This window comes from Corvus brachyrhynchos, unplaced genomic scaffold (genome assembly GCF_000691975.1).
Source record: "Corvus brachyrhynchos isolate BGI_N302 unplaced genomic scaffold, ASM69197v1 scaffold5, whole genome shotgun sequence".
NCBI lineage: Eukaryota > Metazoa > Chordata > Aves > Passeriformes > Corvidae > Corvus > Corvus brachyrhynchos.
In genome coordinates, this window is record NW_008238321.1 from 9857588 (window position 1) to 9875866 (window position 18279).

At 40.3% G+C, this 18279-nt stretch overlaps 2 protein-coding genes across 2 annotated transcripts in view; both read right to left on the bottom strand.

The window, feature by feature from the left end:
• The window catches only part of SUN1 (Sad1 and UNC84 domain containing 1), a 33287-nt gene extending 29672 nt beyond the window's left edge, over nt 1–3615 (bottom strand). The window contains exon 1 of the mRNA XM_017734132.1: nt 3595–3615. The gene's annotated coding sequence lies outside the window, so the exon portion shown is untranslated. The remainder of the gene's footprint in view (nt 1–3594) is intronic.
• A 2215-nt stretch (nt 3616–5830) lies between these two features.
• DNAAF5 (dynein axonemal assembly factor 5) overlaps nt 5831–18279 on the bottom strand; it is a 26490-nt gene continuing 14041 nt past the window's right edge. The window contains exons 7-12 of the mRNA XM_008633656.2: nt 17170–17338; nt 14308–14455; nt 10097–10247; nt 8624–8780; nt 7253–7444; nt 5831–6745 (exon numbers count right to left, since the gene is read on the bottom strand). Of these exons, the coding sequence (XP_008631878.2) occupies nt 6606–6745; nt 7253–7444; nt 8624–8780; nt 10097–10247; nt 14308–14455; nt 17170–17338 (957 nt within the window). The 3' untranslated portion in view covers nt 5831–6605. The remainder of the gene's footprint in view (nt 6746–7252; nt 7445–8623; nt 8781–10096; nt 10248–14307; nt 14456–17169; nt 17339–18279) is intronic.

Consider the following 18279-nt stretch of genomic DNA (forward strand, 5'->3'; position numbering starts at 1 on the left):
CCCCCCCCCCGGGGCCCCGGCGGGTGTCCCCCCCCGCCAGCGGCAGCAGCCCGGCCGCCTCCTGCCTCGCCTTCCCGCTCCGCAAAATGGAGCTGTGGGAGCCTCTGGAACGAGCAGTAGAGAGGCGAGGAGACTTAACTCAGATTTTCACTCCGGCCTCTATTGCTTGACTCACTGACTTTCCCTCCCAGTGTTTCCTCTGCTTCCTTCCTACCCGGCCTTTTGGGGATTTTCTTTCCCTTTGATTCGCCGTCCTCCGCTAAGACTTTGGCTCTGGCACAGCGCGCCCGGCCCCTCGGTGGGGCTGAAGCGCTTCGGCTCCGTGCGGTGCCCAGCCGAGTCTCGCCAATGCCAACATCGGGCTACAGAAACCTCCGGACAGCCACACGGAAAAGAAATCGAAGAATGGCTTGGGTTGGAGCTGACCTTTAAGCCTATCTAGTTCCAACTCCCCTGCAATGAGCAGGACACCTCCCGCTACACCAGGTTCCTCCAAGCCCTGTCCAGCCTGGCCTTGAACACTTCCAGGAATGGGACTGGCTCTTGGCAGAGAGGAAACAAGCCCCATTGTTCAAACACTTGGGAAACGTATGCAAATACATTCAGTGTGAAGCCTGTGCCCGAGTGACGTTTTGTTAAGCCCTCAGTCTCCCCGAGTCCACAGTTCTCTTGCGGTCCCAGCTGTAGGCAGGGACTGTGCAATGTCAGAATAGAATAGGGAATGTGTCACTTGGGAAAGGCTAACCGGGGCATAAATTGTTATTTACTTGTGTGTGCAAGAGAAATGACTCAGCTTGCTAATAAAATGTGTGATTATCAAATAATCCAAGTGTTTGGATACAAAATGAGAGAAGGCAGCTAATCCTTAAGAAACAGAAAATGAAAGATAAACACATTCACTTAAGGTATTAGCTGATATTGATGTAGCACTGATTTTGGGCAGTTACTGTTTCTTTTCGAAGTGCTTTGCTCCATCTGTGCGACAGTTTTAAGATGCTGCAGCCAAAGTTGAGCTGACCCCAGTGACACTTGGAAGCCAGTGCCTGGTTTGGTCAGATGTGCAGCCCCGCACCAGTCGCCTCCTCCCTGCATATGGCTGAGTATTTTGCAGAATCAGTTTTCTGGCCACTCCTCCTCTTTCTGTACTTACTCCACACCTGTTTTCCTGTCTTAAGAATAGATAATATTTAAAGGCTTAAGATACTCAGGGCAAAATCACCTCTTAGTTTAAATCCCCCTGAAATTCGAAATTCCTTGGTGGTGTGAGGCCAGGCCCTCTCAGAGATGTTTCCCACCCTATTCCCCTGGAGCCCAGGGCAGGCAGCACTCAGCTCTGGCAGGACAAGGCATGTTGCTCCATTCTCCCAGGGTGCTGCTCCAGCTTCCTGGGCTGCTCTGACTTGTCCAAGCAGTTGTTTTTCCATCACAACCAGGCCAAGAGGCTGGATGGAGGATGATGGCTAAAGCTCAGTTTTCCCTCCACTCCTCAGCTATGAGAAGCAATAGAGCTTTTTTTAAGTTTTCAGGGTTTAAGGGAAACTTGGTCAGATGTCCCAGTTTTGTTAAAAGAAGCTGGTACATACAGGGAGTTAATTTTTTCACATTTCAGAAGAAACTGCTCTGAGGCAAACAAAAATTCTTTCAAGATTTCTCAGCATCTAACAAGTTCTGAATGTAAAGTGGGCTGACAATTTTATTGGCTAAGCTGAAGTGTATAGAAAAAGGGTCAGTAAGAATAAAAATTGATTATATTAAAAATGTTCCAGTTTTAACATTGTGAAGGGCAGTTAAGAATTTAAAGGAAACAAGCTTTCTGTACTGACACCAGGTATGGGAAACTGCAATACAAGGTCAAACCAATCCAAGGACCACATTTCCCTAATTCTCCCTTCCTCTTCCCTTTCCCCTTCCCTTCCCTCTGTGATTCCCACATTGTTGCTCCCTTTCCTCTGTGATTCCCATTCCCAGTGCACTCCAGCAGTCACACCTAGCAAACCTGTTCTGCTCCACGTTCTGGTCCTTGCTATCAAAAGGGGCAAATCCCCACAGTGTTTGAAGGTACAGACTCAGTGTGGCAGAAACCAGTGCAGCGAGGTGTTTCTGACTGGCACTACTGGGCATGGCATGCTGCTGCACAGGGTGGGAGTGGTGACCTTTTGTGTCCATGGCTGGGGAGATCCTCATATATATGTAGTAATATCAAAATCACCTAAAATATCTGGAAATCTGATTTCTTGCTCATGAAAGAAAAGGTTTCTCGCCATCTGCAATCCTTTGTGATTAAGCTCACCTGGGCCCTTTTCCTACACCTGTCAGCCAAAGGCAGTGGGTGCTCCATCCAGAGCAATTGGGTTGTCAGGTAAAGGGGGATGCAGAGCACTTCAGATCAGTTTTGCCACTAGATCTCTGTGGTCCTGACTTACAGGGGATTTCAGACATTAACAAGAAAAGCCGATTACAGCCAAGGCAGGCCGGCAGAGCAGCCGTTCTCCTCACAGCTCTCATCTGCTGCTTCAGCTCAGCTCCTGCTTCTCTGGGGGATTGATCCCGGTAAATGGACACAAGCTTGTTAAGTGCATTTTTTGTTGATCCTTCAGCTGCCTAATAATGAAGATTTTGTCTTTTATTTTTCTTTCTTTTTAAAACATGGTTAGAGCTCCACATGAAGGGCTGAGACACAGAGCAGTCCATGATGTATCCAGCAGGATCAGCTCTGATCCATTCTTCCTGCCAACACCTTCCTGCTCACTTTCCCATGCAGGCATCCTAACACAGATTCTGCAAATGAAACAGAAACTTGGCTGCTCTCAAGCCAGCAGTTGGCTTTCCCAAGCCGAGGTGTTACTTTATATTTGGGGCAGTGCTCTGGTGTGTTTGTGTGGTGCAGACAAGGGGCTTCTCCCAAGCAAGATAAAGCCTGTGCAACAGCCCATCGGAACTCCAACCTCTACATATAGAACTATTACAGTATAATTTATTTATAATAAATAAATAACTTCTACCATAATGACATAAATACCTATCATGGTTTTACTGTACAATAACTGCATAATTTTATCATAGTACTATGTAGTAAAACTGTACTATGGACTATACTTGTTCTTTCTGGTGACTCCTGGTTTTAACTTATTATACCTTAAATAGCTAAATTTTTCTATGTAGAGATTAGATTAGATTAGAGCAGAGCTGTGATATGTTATTAGAGCCTATAATAACTTTGCAGTTATAGCTGGAGGTCAGTCCCTGGGCACAGGCTGCTGACACAAGCAGAGAGGTGCATTAGTGCACCTTCCCTGTGGGCTCACATGACCCTGCAGGGCCAGACACCTGCAGAGTGACAGCAATCTGCCAGAGCATTCCTGTGGAAATCTGCACATTGCCTGTATGGACCCACACGGATGAGAAGTGGATGGATCTGGAACATACTTAACCACCAGCCTCTCCTAAAAATGCTCTCTGATGTAGACCTCATCTCAGCGTTTAGGTATCTCATTTGTCAGTGCCCTGTCAATGTCTAATTAATTGAATCTCTTTAAGGTAGTTAACAAATATGTAAAAGAGTTGATATTCAGTTAGACAAACACATGTACTTACCTAAAAACATTTGTTCTGCTGAGAATCCGAGTCCCAGGATCTTCCACAACAGGTCTTCCGGCTTACAAGGACGAAGACAGAGGCACAACTGCTTGTCACAGGAAGGGCAGGGCTAAAGGCTGCTTATCTAAAGTGCCTGAAAGCCTGAAAGCTCGAGATAACAGCTCTGCCCCCCAAAATTGTCCTTGCTTAAACGTTACGTAATGCATATGGTGCCAGTGACATTCTGTAATGAGCACTAACTAAATCTAGAAAACATAAGAGCTGATCTGGCCGAACAGGGAAAAAAACCCAAAACATTTTAATTGCGTTCATACTGATCCACTAAAAGTTTGAAGCTGGAAAGTTGAGTCTCAAAGAAAATTACTTTAAAATCCAGACTCATACACCATCCACAGGAGACTCAATAACAGTACATTTTTGTAAAGGGATTTAAGAAATTTGGGTTATATAAGTTGAAGTATGGTAAACTACAAGCAAGGTTAGCACATTGTCAAGTCCTGCATCCAGAAGACCTTCTAATAAAAGGACATAGTGGCAGATCCCCAGTTTGTCACGCAAACAACATCAAGCTGGTGTTTAGCATGTCTCCAATAGGACTATTAGAATATTCATTTCAACAAGCTCTCCTGGCTCTGAAGAAAAGATGGTTTGTTGGATGATGTGGAGATTTTTCTTTGTGAGGCATCCCACAACAGACTGCTCTGAAAGATAACAAAATGCTTAACATATGGAGAAAAAAAGTTCCCAGCCTGCTGAAGATATCAAGCTTGATGAATACTTCAGCTCTTACTATTTGTGTGCCAGCTTTAGAACATCTTGAAAAACTTTGACTAGATTCCATGTCAACCAAGAATGTTCTCTTCTCTCATCCCACATTTGAAGTTGGGTTTGCAAACATCTCTTCTTTAGATCACAAGAGTAATTAAAAGCACTTGACCAACATTTGTACTGCAACTATCATGAGGCTGCTAGTCAGTGGTAAAGAATCTAAATTTTGTCAATATAAGAAGCTAAAAATATCATGCCTGTAGTACTGTCATTAAGTAGGATTTATTTGGGGGACTTTCAAGGGAACTTTGCCATAAGAACTGTGTTCTTGCTCCTAAAGTGAAACTTCAGGTTGTATTGGAGGAACCTGCTGCTCTGCAGTGCTTTGAGAGACTATTTTGAGAACAAGGTCTCTGCTAGGATAGTTACAGAGTCTATTTCCAGTCCAATTTAATTGGCTTTTTAATAATTGATTAGACTAAGGAAACAATTTCATGGAACCACAGAATAGTTTAGGCTGGAAGAGGCCCCTGGAGATGCTGTATGTAGTCCCACTCCTGCCCAACAGGCTCAGGCAGAACAGGTTTCCCAGGGCTGTATTAAGTCAGATTTTGAGTATCTCCAAGGCTGGAGACTCCACAACCTCTTCACTCTATTTAATGTTTTCTAGGGATTTTTACTTCACTCACATTGTGCCTTATAAGAATTTTAGCTGCCTCTCCACATACAGTGAGTTAAATAGTTAATAGTTTTTAGTGAATTAAAATGCTGCTCAGCACAGGAACAGCTGTACTTCAGCTTTTCATGAGAAGAAAACTCAACTTCAAAGACAGTACAAAGGATCTAAAATGAGTATCCCATTCTACAGGAATGCACAATAGCTTTTGGATCTGTAAGAAACTCATCAACTATTCTGTATCATTAGTGTTATTGTCCCTTTTTGGAGAATTTTCAAAGCAACCCAGTATTTTGTGAAGTGGCCAGAAGTTTGACTTTTGCCTTTAAGCTAGGAATAAAACTTGTCTTGTGTGTGTGAGATCTGTCTCAAATGTTCCTTTGGGAAGGAAGTAGACATTGCTGTACATGGATCATGGGTTGGTTAACAATTATGTCACAGGCCTGAAAAGGTAAAGTGAGGTCAGATGGACAAACAAACATGAGCACTTCCTACAGCATAAGGAGTATGAACAACCCCCACGGAGTCTGTTTTTAGACTTGACACAGAGCCAAGGCACTTGGGAATTAGAAGCCAAAGAGTCTTTCTGTCTGTAATGCAGATAGTTCAAAAAACCCGCATCGGAATCCTGATTTTCCATGATTTGTGTGTGCAAAAAATAAACAGCACACTACCCCACAATGGCAAGACAAGCATCCAGGAGCTCCCTTATTTCATTACACAGCTGAGAATAGAAGATGACACCAAAACTTATATACTACAAAGCTATTGAAGAAAACCCCAAACAAATCAGGCTGTAACCTAAAGTCACAGAATTTAATTTCAGAGTAATATGCAAACATTGCTTGCTTTCCAAGGCACAACGGTATAAACACAAAAACTGCAAATGTGATAATTTAGTACAAAAATATAAATACTGTTAATCTAAATGACAAAACAGCACATTTCTTCCCATGTATAAACCTTAATTAAAAACATTCAGCTTTACTCTCAGTCATGAAATGTAATACAGTAACAGTAAAAACTATTCTTTTAGTGCCACCTACTATGTCCCTATTATACCAGCATAAATATGAATATTCAGAACATTATACACTTAGCTGCATTATGCAAGAGAAGTTTGGCTGCTTTTTTTCCCTCCTAATAAAACTGATGATCACAGACTTGACTCTGTGAAGTCTGCTTTTATCCAGTTTGAAGTGCTTTTTGAAAGACTGGATCCTTGCTGTATTACACTAGTAACTCTGACACTAAATTATTACACTGTTCAATAATCTAAAAATTAAATTCCTGAAAAAGCATTCCTCCTTTAAACCTTGTATCTGACAAACCAATGCAAAGTGAATTAAAACATTGTTTTATTGCTAGGAAATACAAAGAACTGTTCAAACTGCAAAGAACACAAGATTGAGCCAATTTCACTTTTAAATGAGCCAACGGTGAAAGAAACAAAGAAAAAAGAATCTATTTTCAGCTCAGCCTTTCTTAAGCAAATGAAAATACAAAAACAATCCAGGTCATATAGATTTCACATCAGTTTCCTAAACAAAGTCTCAGCAGTGATTCATAAAGCTGACTCTTTGGCTGACTGAATGTGATGTAGCAGCTGATTGCAATAGATCGGTGTTTGATGCTTATGTACAACCCCTTCAATTTCTCTCACCAGCAGATCTGGATATAAAACGCTTCCTTCCTTTAAAACTTCTGTAAGACAAAAGTATGTTTGATAAATCAGTAGCTGCTCTGTGTTTTTCTACCCAAGTTCCCTCAAGGTAGCTGAAAGCAAACCTGGAAATTGTTCTACAAGTGATGCAGTGATGACAACACAATTCCTCCCTCCCTCATTTGCTGAGGTCTGTATTTTGACATTTATGTTCTTGAACACAGGCTGATACACTAATAAATTCTAGAGAGCCCCTCCAGCAGGCTGGGATATGGTCACACCCTGCAGTGGTTGGGCTCTGTGCTCCATATCCTGTTTACCATCTGTAAAGTCTCTGGTAGTCCAGCTGCCCTGCTACTTCCCCTGGGGAACACTGGGCAAAGCATTCCATTCTGCACACAGGTAAAAGGTCAGAGCTCACGTCCACTGAAACCCAAAGGAAACCTCCAGCCTGGCAGGATTATCCTCTCCCTGTATGTGCTGCTTCATGAACACTCAAAATGATGATTTAAAGAACATTGTTAAAAATACACGACTGAAATTCTTACCTAGGACTGCTTTTTGGAGATTTTCATCTGGGTCATCGAGATGTATCAAGAGTTCTTGGTACAGAAACTCAACATGACCTTCCATTGAGGATTTCACATCACTGTCCTTTAAGCACTTAAACCAATTAGCCAAGGTGTGAGCAGCTGCCAGTCGGACATCACACGAGGCATCATCCAGACGCTTCAGAACCTCTGAAAAGGAGCATATAAATAACCAAAAAGCTCTGTGAACAGAGCAGCTGGCTTTTGCATTTGGAAAAACAAATGTATTCTGTCAACATTCAAATTATTGTTGCATTTATGATGTATTTCTGTCTTTTGAACATAACAAATACATGTAGCACTGTTCCTAAAAGCTCTTCATTTATTATTATTGGATTACGTTTTTAATAAAAGACATATACAGAAGTATTTAGATTAATTGAACATTATCTAGCACTCCTCCTAACAAAGTCTATTTGGATGTCTATTCATGCTTTACAGAACTACAGAGTTGAAGTATTTCTATGCTTTACAAAGCACAGCATTTGTATTAATTAGATATTACTTAAAATATAAAATAATTTGAATGATTTAAATGATTAAATTAATTAAATATTACTGTTTCAGTGAATGACTGCACTGTAGACTACCTGAATATGCAAGATGCAAAGATATATACACTCTGACAATTATCTGAACATGTATTTCTCCAAAATAAAAACGTTAGTTGTTAGATTTCCAGTGTGCCATGTAAGAAAAAGCATCGCTTGTTAAGATGCTGAGTTAGGGAAAGCCCAATTTATTTGTATATGTAAGAACAAAAATCCTGGTACAAAGAATAGTCTGTACTTCTCCTGATTCATGGTTTAGTACTTAAACTTCATCCTAGGAAGCATTACAGCTTCTAGCTCTAATTGACAATACAGCACTCTAGATTATGGTTTTCTTCTTTGGCCTTTTTTTTAGATAAAACCCCAACCCACTACCTATTCAGGTCTATTTATGGTACACTGAAATGGTTTGCTCTTGGCTCTCAAACACAGCACGGAGAACAATGTGACTTCCATTTATACACTGCAGTACTGTTCTGCTCTCACTATACTTAGCACATTATTTCACATAGTCCAAACTCCGAAGCAATGCAGATGAGCTACTGGCAAGCTCTGCACAAACCAAAGTATTGAGTGAAGTTCCACCTAGTGGTCCGAGGGATAATGACGTTGGGAATACTGCTCGGTTCTGCCAAACCCTCAAAAGTTGAGCAAACCGTGGTACTTCAGGTAAAAAAAGCAAAATGTAATTCTTCAACACTGAGATCTTTATTAAAACAAACAAATAAACAAACCCAACAATGCCCTCACCCCAAGTCTACTAAACCTTTGCACATACCTGTGTAAGTGTTCTTAAATTCATCTGCATCAAACTGCCTCCCACAGACTTTTAGAAAAACATCAACAATACGACAAGCCATCAGTCGAGTAATTTTAGAGTCTTCGTCCATGGAAGCAATAATTTGGGGCATCAGCTCATCTTTTACTTTTAAGATCTATAGTTAATAGGAAAAGAATAGAAAAAGATATGCTTAGTCTTACAGAACTTATCATGAGCTTTGCCAGATAGTGGTTTGCTTAGTTAAAAAAATTAACTATAAATGTTACCCTGAAAATCTGAGAAGTTCCGGAGCTCTAATTTTGCCTCTACGTTAGCTTGGAAAAATGAAAATCCACCAGTCGATCACCCAGCTCAGGAACACTCAGTATACAAGCAGATGAGTTTGATGTAACTCATATGTATGTTCAAGCTTGTAAAAGCTTTAAAACTTAGTCACCTTTAAAAAAAAACCCCAAAATTGTCCAACCTCGAAGCAAGGCAGAGCCCAGAGCCCCGCACAGGTAGCAGCAGATGGCGCTCTGACTCCAACAGGAAGCGCCGGGCTGGGATGCGGTGGGAGGTTCGGAATTTGCCTTAATTCCGTGCATTTCACATCGTCCATTAATGCGAAACGGGCACTAAGGCACACCGATTCAGAAAAAAAAGTTCAGCTAGCACAGTAGTCTCTGATATCAACGCTTTTGTATGTGTGAACTCAACCAGTTTTGTGTGTTTAAGCACTTTGTTCAATTAAGGTCTGTCATAAAACAATTAACACTGTGAACATTTAATAACATTTTAATTAAATTTATTTTTTAAAAATGCCCTTATATTAACATATTTTCAGTGAATAATTTACTTTTTCTAGCAAAGAAGCTTCAAACCCCCCCTCAGACTCAATTAATCCTTAATCACTGGTGAGAGAGTGACTTCCCTAAGTGTACTCCTTGTTAGCTCTCCAGTTTCTACAGGTATTCTTCATGTTCCCTCTCCAGTCCTCCTGCCGTTTCTTGGAATCTTTAGATGTTATTTTTTTTCCCTAAATGGACCTGTGGGCTCCAAGGCAACCAGACAACTTGTCTTTGCCACGTGACACCACAGCACGTCCTGGCTGGCTCCAGTGCTGCTGCACAGGCTCTGCCTGCAGGTCCAACCATGTCAAGTACCCAAATTGTTGTGTTCACAGGGGTCAGAATCTTGTGCTACAGAACTGATGTTCTGTTAGAAAAAAATACCCACAAAATTTGATGCTCATCAGTTTTACAGCTCAGCATTTTGCTGGCCTCAGGTCTCTTATCAGGACGTCATCATCCCTCCACTACTGATTGCTTCAGCTGTTAACATTCAATTACAATTAATAAATTTTATTATGAAAACTGGATGTCCTTCTGAAAATATTACTTACCCTAAGGATTTATTCTTTTTTTTCCCCCTTGCATTTATTTTGTTTTCCTGCCTAAGATTTCAAAGGATGAGAAAGAGAGAATTTACCTCTTTTGGTGAAAGCATTTCACAGTGGATGAGAGCCCAAAGGCACAATACAGCTGTAGCACGGATGGCAGCTGCTGTTCTTCCAGCATGCCACTGCAGATTAGGAGCCAGGATGTCTTTTATCACAGTCTCAAGGTAGCTAGGGAACAGCCTGAAGCCAAAAATAAGAAAGCAAAATAAAGGTTCATGAGAAAGTGATAAAGAGACTGACAGGATGTAAAAGAGAATTTTCTATCATAGAAACAGGCAGAAAAGGGGGGAAAAAAAGACTCAGTAAAAAAATAAATAACATCTTACAAGCCAGTGTGATTTTAATGTATATGATAAGCTTTTCACAACTTAATTTTTCTAGATAATATTTAAACAAATACCTAACATTCATGGAAAGGAGAGGCTGGACTTTGTCCCATTTCAGACAATGACCATGACTCAGTGCTACCTTGGTAAATTACTTACCTTCTCTGTGTCTCACCCTCTCTGTCTGTGCAGTGGAGATAACACCCCGTGCAATGCTGAGAGGATTCATTCATATCTGTGAGGCCCTTTGAGACCGTCCAGTGAAAAGTATTTATAATGTGAAATATCTGAATGCTGCTGATGACACCTGAACCCCTGACACTGCAGGGAGCCTGCACAGAATATTTCAGCTCTCTCTTGGCTCAGAAACTTGTCTCCCCCAAAGATGAGAGGTCTGTAGGATTTCCTGATGGTGCCAGTCCCAATACTAGGGTTTTTTACTACAAACACATAAATCTGTGATGTTTTTGCTGATGCTTTTCCCTCCTCCTTCATTGAATGGGTTGTTATAATGTTAAAAGTTGCTGTGACTTTTGTAAGAGCCCTACATTGCCAGGGTGAATGAGTGGCCCCTTTAGTGATGTGCCAAGGCACAGGAGGAACGTAACAGGTCTATGTTAACAACTAACAGTTACCAGTGAGTACTTAAAAAAGAATGCACACTGCAGGTGTTCCTGTTATCCAGGTATTACCTGACTAAAGCACAACCAGCTGCACTGCCAGGCCTCAGTTATGTGCTGACACACACCTGCAACACGATGGAAATAGATAAACCTGGCTGCTGCTTCCCCTTGGCAAGGGAGCCCTTGCACTCTGAAGAAGTCAGAGATCCATCCACTGCTGCTTCTTGTCAGCAGATGGCACTTAAGTAATAACAAGAAATCTGACGTCCCATTAGATGTGTCTAAATCTGTAAAATCCTTTAGATGTGGTATTTTAAACATATTTTTGAGCATTAATAATTTTCTATTAAAAAAGTGGTTGGAAAAAATATAACTAATGATCACCAGCATTCCAAATCTCCTTTCAGATCCAAAGCTAAAAGCAGCTTTGTGCTGTCTGTGCTATCTGATCAGTAGCTGCTTCTGTTTTTAATAAAACCCTCTGTTAAACTGCAGTGAGAAAATGATCTGTCAAAACACAAAGGTAAATTCCATCAGCATTATGTTAACCATGGTGCTGTGCTATTTGTGAGAATGTTTGTTCTAGTGCCTTGAAACAGAATCAGTAAAGCAATATCTGGCAATTATCTGACTCAGTTATGTCAGACTCAAACACAATTAGGTGACCACACAACTGTGTTTAGCATAATAACCAAGAACCTTCCTATCTAAACTCTGAGAACCATTTTAAGGAGCTAAACAAATTACTGCCAGCAGTGCATGTGAGAGTGCAACTGAACTTACTACTACTTCCCAACACTATCTCTCATTAAGATTTTATTTTTGCTGTTGCTGATGCAATTAAATTCTCCCTCTTCCCATTTCCAGATTTTATTGTTGTAAATCTGTGTAACTTAATTCTAAAAGGGAGTCATCTCCATGAAAGAACATACTCTGTCTCTGGTGTTTGTATTTACAGAGTTGATACTTTATTCTCAACTGGATATGAGAGAACTAAAATGTGATCTGCAGAGACATTAATACCCTGCTCTTATGCAGATGTACAAAGCAGAGCTTGGGTTTGCATTCAAATTGGTTTATGAACTTGTATACTTAAACTTTCATTCCATGTTAATTATTTTTTATACATTTTTGTTCTGCATTGGTTCCTTTTCTGCTTTTATGACACAGCTGCACTTTGCTTTTGATGTTCATGGACTGTTGTGTTTTGGTGTTTTATGAGTATGTTTGTGTTGTTTCTTTTTTTTTAAATTTAACATCCCAAACCCAGGTAATTTTAACCGAAATTGGATTGGCTTTTACAGATCAAAACCTCAAAAAATGTTTTGCGAGCAATGCTTCAAACACAAAAACTCTACACGTTACCTCCTACATGAAAACATTTGCTGTGTCCATGGTAAGCAGGATCAAGACTTCAAAGAGGCATTTAGCTGCTTCCACTGCTTTTAGGTCTTGAAGATAAACCTACTGGTAAAATTCATGGCTTTGCTTTTGTTGTCAGAGGACAGAGCCTCATTATGAGCTGGACTGAACCATCCTTCACACAAACAGGTCTGTGACCCTCCCTGGATGTATCTCATCCTGACAAAGGCCATTCACTCCCACTGCCCTGAGCAAAACAACTTCCATCACTGCTGTGTGCAGAGCTGGGGTGGTGTGTGGCCATACTCACTGAGAGAATTACTTCAAAACATTCTTCTGTTTTTTCCACACTGATAATTTCCCTTTCCTGAGAATATTAATGAAGCTGGCAGCTCACTGGGTTGGGTTTCTTGGCTCCAAGGGCTTTGCATCCCCAGTCAGATGAGACAAATTAGTTTAAAACAAATAGTCAGATCCTGGAACACTTAAAACAGTTTTCAAGGTGCTTTTCTTTTTTTCTAGATTGTTGACTATCTAGATTAATCTTGTAACTATCACTCAGTTACATGATTATTTAAACAAGTAATGCACTGACTACAATGACATTTCTTACATGCATCAGGAATTTAACACTGGATCCTGAAAATATGGAAAGAGGTAACAGCACACCTTGCACCAAAGCTTCAGTTGGAAAAGAAGAGTTTCATTATATTCAGTCTTAAGCACATTAGCTCAAAATCTATTGGGGTAGCACAAGCAGAGGTTCTTCAGCTTACCTGGAATCCCCCACTGACTGGGAACACCAGAGCTCCTCCTCCTCCCCTCATTATAGGATGCAGGCCATAAATTTATAAAATATATCTAAAAATGGTAAAAATACATCTACATTCATACTAACCTGGCCTCATGGAGCCACAATAAATGTTCAACATATCAAATGCCCAGCAATTGCCAATTTGCCCATTGGAATTGTGCAAACACTTTCACCTATAAATAAATGACCATTGCTATCTAAGTACTTTTAGGAAGAATGTTTCCTGTGATTTTTTTTTCTTTGGTTGGTTGGTTGGTTTGGGGTTTTTTAAGAGTTAAAAATGAAAAAGAAAAGCATCAGAATATATTTACATCCTAAATGCAGCAGGTAAAAAGCAGAGCAGATGTGGTTTATGTATTCAGGACAACTTTGCAGAAGTGTTTGCACTATTAGCCAGGCTAAATTGATAATGGTAAAAGAGGCCCACTTTGGCATTTTTATAGATGAGGAGTTTTATAAGCACCTCAGTTATACTTAGATTGTACTTGCAATGCATAAATATTGCCAAGCAACAGGAGACTTACATCTTCAGTCCCTGAGAGTAATAATAATGCCTTATCAAACATTTAGTTTAATGCTTTTCAAACATCACGAAATATCTTGGGCATTTTTAAATGCTCATTTACTGGGGTGTTTAACTATTTCCTTACAATGACTACAGGCAAAGTTTAAGGATTTAGGAGCTGGCTGGGAGAAAATGAAAAAAAACCCAAATAACTCCGCCCTCCCAATTATTTTCCTAAGAAACTCCATTTTAGCTTTCAAAGAAGTATTCTTTTCAACCAGAGCTCTTTATTTTTGTTTTGAAAACTATCCAGATCTGCACGACATTAATTTTAATTCCTGTAATAGCACAGGTAGGAAGACTATGGTGGAGGAAGTCCAGACTTCCATCTATTTATATACATCTTTTTAAAATTATTGCACTCCACCCTTCTAATCATTGGTAAAAATTACAGCAAGAGCAATAGGCGTAGAAGATGGTTGGAAAATCTTTCTTCTTCTGGCCACACTCACATGGACACCGTTACAGGGGTTAAATAACTCCCATGGTCATTACTTCTTAATGCCACCATAGTTTTCAAATAGCTGTGTGAAATCAGACCTCCACTTACCCTTGAGAATTGATGGTTTCACTTGGTTTCTGCAACAACTGGGATAAAACAGTAAAAAGTTTTAACCTCATCTGGGGATCTTTGTTTGGCTGAAGACACGTCTTCAGAACGAGAATAAAGTCATCCAGAGCTTCCCCTATGACAGGACCTAGAAAACAAACACATAAGGCTTATTTCAGAATACTAGTAAGCTCTATTTAGATGTTTCATATGTAGGTGCATTAAAATTTGTAACATAAATGGTGTTAAATTAGTTCTTATCTTCCCACTTTTGCACAGCAGCTGTTGAAGTATCCACATGACACCGTATTAGGTGGAGCACAAATTCCCAGGCTGACTCCCCACGGGCTCAGGTACCCCCAGTTTTGGCCAGGGCAGCCTGAAGATCAGTTCCCCACATCTCATTTAGTCAGTCTGGTATTGCTGTACCACACTGGCCCAGAGCAGCTGTGGCTGCCCCATCCCTGGAAGTGTCCAAGGCCAGGTTGGACGGGGCTTCGAACAACCTGGGACAGTGGAAGGTGTCCCTGCCCACGACAGGGGGCTGGAAGTGGATGAGCTTTAAGGTTCCTTCCAACCCAAACCACTCTATCATTTCATGACTCTGGAATGGATCTCTCCATGACACCCCAAGTTGCTGGGACCATCAGTACAAGAGGGAATCTTGGCTGCAGGATTAATGCTGTTCCCATGTAACTCTGAAAGTCTGAGGCTGTGCACAAAGCTTTGGTTTTATTAAACTTAATGAAAAACTACACTGAATCTGGCCTGACTCTGACATCTCTCCACACAGCAGCATTAACTACTCTTTTTTCTTCTTTCAAGTTTTTCCACATGCAGCATTTGAGATGTTCATGACTCCCAGAGGCACAGGAAAGGGCCTGTTTGAAAGGATCAGCTTCAAAACTTGGATAATACAATTACTGCAGCAGCACTCCTTCTCCATGTTTCAATAATGCTTATTTTCATCCTGTAAGACCATCTAAAATATGATGAATTTTAGAAGCTATTTGAAATAAAAAGATCTTCTAAATTAATTATTTAGTTTGTTAATATTTTCACATCCTATGATAAATTTAAACAATAAACAGTCAAACAAAACTCTAAGCTGTTATCCCTACACTTTAAGAAGTTATTTTCCCGCAACTGAAGGAAATTTGTGCCTTTCTCCTTGATAATGACTAACATCTGCCTGCATCTAAAGAGGAAGAGTACATAAAGCCTGTACACATGCTTTATGCTGCAAGCTTCTTGCTGTAGAATGCTCTTTCTGCTCTATTTTTGCAATAAACTACTTTCCTTCAGGAACTTCTTCAGCGTTGCATCCTTAAGATGCACATTCCATTCAACTCCAGAGAAATCCTTCCAGAGGAGAAAAAATCAGAAAATCCTTTCAGAGGAGACACAACACTGGTATTTATGATGACAAGAATATTCCTCACATGTGGGATGGACAGATTGAAGTATTCAAGATTCCAAAACAAGTTCAATAGCATTTAATAATATCTGAAAATTTAATGTTTAAAATAATAATGAAAAAACCCCAAATCTTCACTGTCTAGACTGAAGCAATACAGGGTGTTGAACTGCAGTTTGCTAAATGTCTCTGCCAACAAATAGGTCTTTATTTTCACAGCATTTACTCAAGATACATTGCTTCATGGGAGTTCTGAGACATTCACAAGATACTACTACTACATCAAACTGATAACAGCAAATTCAACAGATGGAAAATAAACAAAATAAACGACATTGCTAATTTCAACTTAAGCATACGCTCCTGGAAAACAGCAAAAACTGAGAAATATGAATTGAGTAAAGCTGATTAAATTGATTAAAAACAACATTATGTGTGGGAATGAAAAGAAAGAAAAAAAAAATAGCTCCAGGAGCTGCCGTGTCAGACAGAAAACACAGACAATAGCATATTACCAGTGTTGGGTGCAAGCCAAAATGTTTGCCCAGACATTTGATGATTTATTTAGCATTAAGGAAAACAGAGACAACTGTCTAGCAGTCCCTCAGTCATGGACATGGGAGCACAAATATACAGAAAAGTTGGCCTCTCAAATCTTGTGCTGAAGTAACTTCTTGTTCTTTCCACAGTTGAAAACCAAAAAAGTACTTACGCTGGTTGCTGCACAAACCAGCAAGTGGGTGCTTCACATAGGTTTGATGTGAGTTTTTTTGAGATTCAAGGGTTAAACATAGAAGATACATTCCTTTAAAACATACCTGTCCACATCTATGTGCAGTAGCCACAGTGATACTTCACTGAAGTGGCTGTCTCCATCCCCCTTTCAACCAACAGAAAAGAAAAAACAAATAAACAGGACTTGCCATTTTAATAACCTTAAAATGGGTGTGTAGGTGAAAAGCACTGCCTCTCACCATGTCCCTTGCTGGAGATGCCACGTGGGGAGCTGTGGCAGAGGAGTGCTCAGTGTGCAGCACTGAAGCTACGTGAGATGTACACCAGAGTGTGTCCCTAACCTCTGCACAGCCACGTGCCGGAGAGCAACAGTGAGGAAGTGTTTGTTAGAGACAGGTGGTGTCCTCTGAAAGACTAGTGAATAGATGGAAAAAAAAGAGATGGATTTTTGGACACAAGGTACAACAGTTTGTCTCCTCTTAATCCTCACCTATATCATTCACCTGAAAGTGCACTTTTCCTTAAGTGCTTTTAGAATTCTCCCTGCAGCCATGGAATCTTTGGGAATATGAGCTGCTTCAAGATTTCTTTTGCTTTCCATTGTGTTCTTGTGAAGGTTCTGAATGTTACACTGTTCATTACTAAACACAAGCTGGCTGCAGGCTGTGGAGATTCTGAGTGGATATTTTCTGGAACTAAGTAAGTCGTACCTGAATGGGTTGTGATGACCTCGAACTGCAACACTTCTGGGGAATAGCAAGTCCACCCTTCACATGACACTGAAATCCACTCCATCAGCTGAATTACGTGCTGCTTGTAGAGACAATGAAAACTTTCTAATTGCTGCACTTCAGCTAATGAAGACATTGTTTTCTCCACCTGTTAAAACGGAGACAGGATACTTAACTGAAACCATTAAAAAAAAACCAAACCAAAACCTTTAAAACTCATTCTGTAAGAACAGAAGGGACATGGGAAGATTTTCAGTTTCTATTAAACAATCAAGACTGATAGTTAATGTCTGTCTATACTACATTCATTAAGCTTTATTTGAAGTGAAACATTTGTCCTGATTTCAAAATGAAATCATGACGAACACAGCAACCTAACAGCAAAATGAGAGAGTCTCTAATTCATATGCAGACCTATCCAAAAACTGACCACATCACAAAAAAGGTTCTTAGTGGTTTTAAAGATGTAGTGATTTTTCTCCTTAATTTAAGAACGCTTTAATACATTAACATAGGGGGAATTTCTCACAATCCCAGGCTATGGCAGCTTCCAAAAACTATTGCTTTTGCAGGTAAGAGAACACATGGCATTTCTCCTCTCCCCCTTCTCCCCCCAGTTTTAATTATGAGAGATGCTCTCTCTTTACAGTGGCTGGGCAAGTTCATTTTGAAACTCTCAACTTCTGTTGCTTTGAAGTACCAAAATTCACTGTTACATCAGAAATATCTTCTTCATATTTAGAGTTAAGACTACTCCATCAGATATGCAAATAAAACATGTACAAATGAAACATGTAAAAGGAACTACTAAATGAATTCCAGACATGAGCATGCTTGGCAAGGATGCCTACAGATTTTCCTAATCATTTGCAGCAGATGTATTTCAAAGCAAAAGAAAATTTGCTTTTACAATTCCTGAAGGCTCCTACCAGAAGTAAAAAACTTCTCCAAGGAAGAGATTAAAAGCATGCTGGAAGCAGGATCTGTAGTCTTGGTGATTTCAGTAGACTGTGAATCAAGAATGGGGAGCAAGGCACCGCTAGGAACCTCACTAAGGAATAACATGGGCTGCCAGCAGGGCCAGTTCCA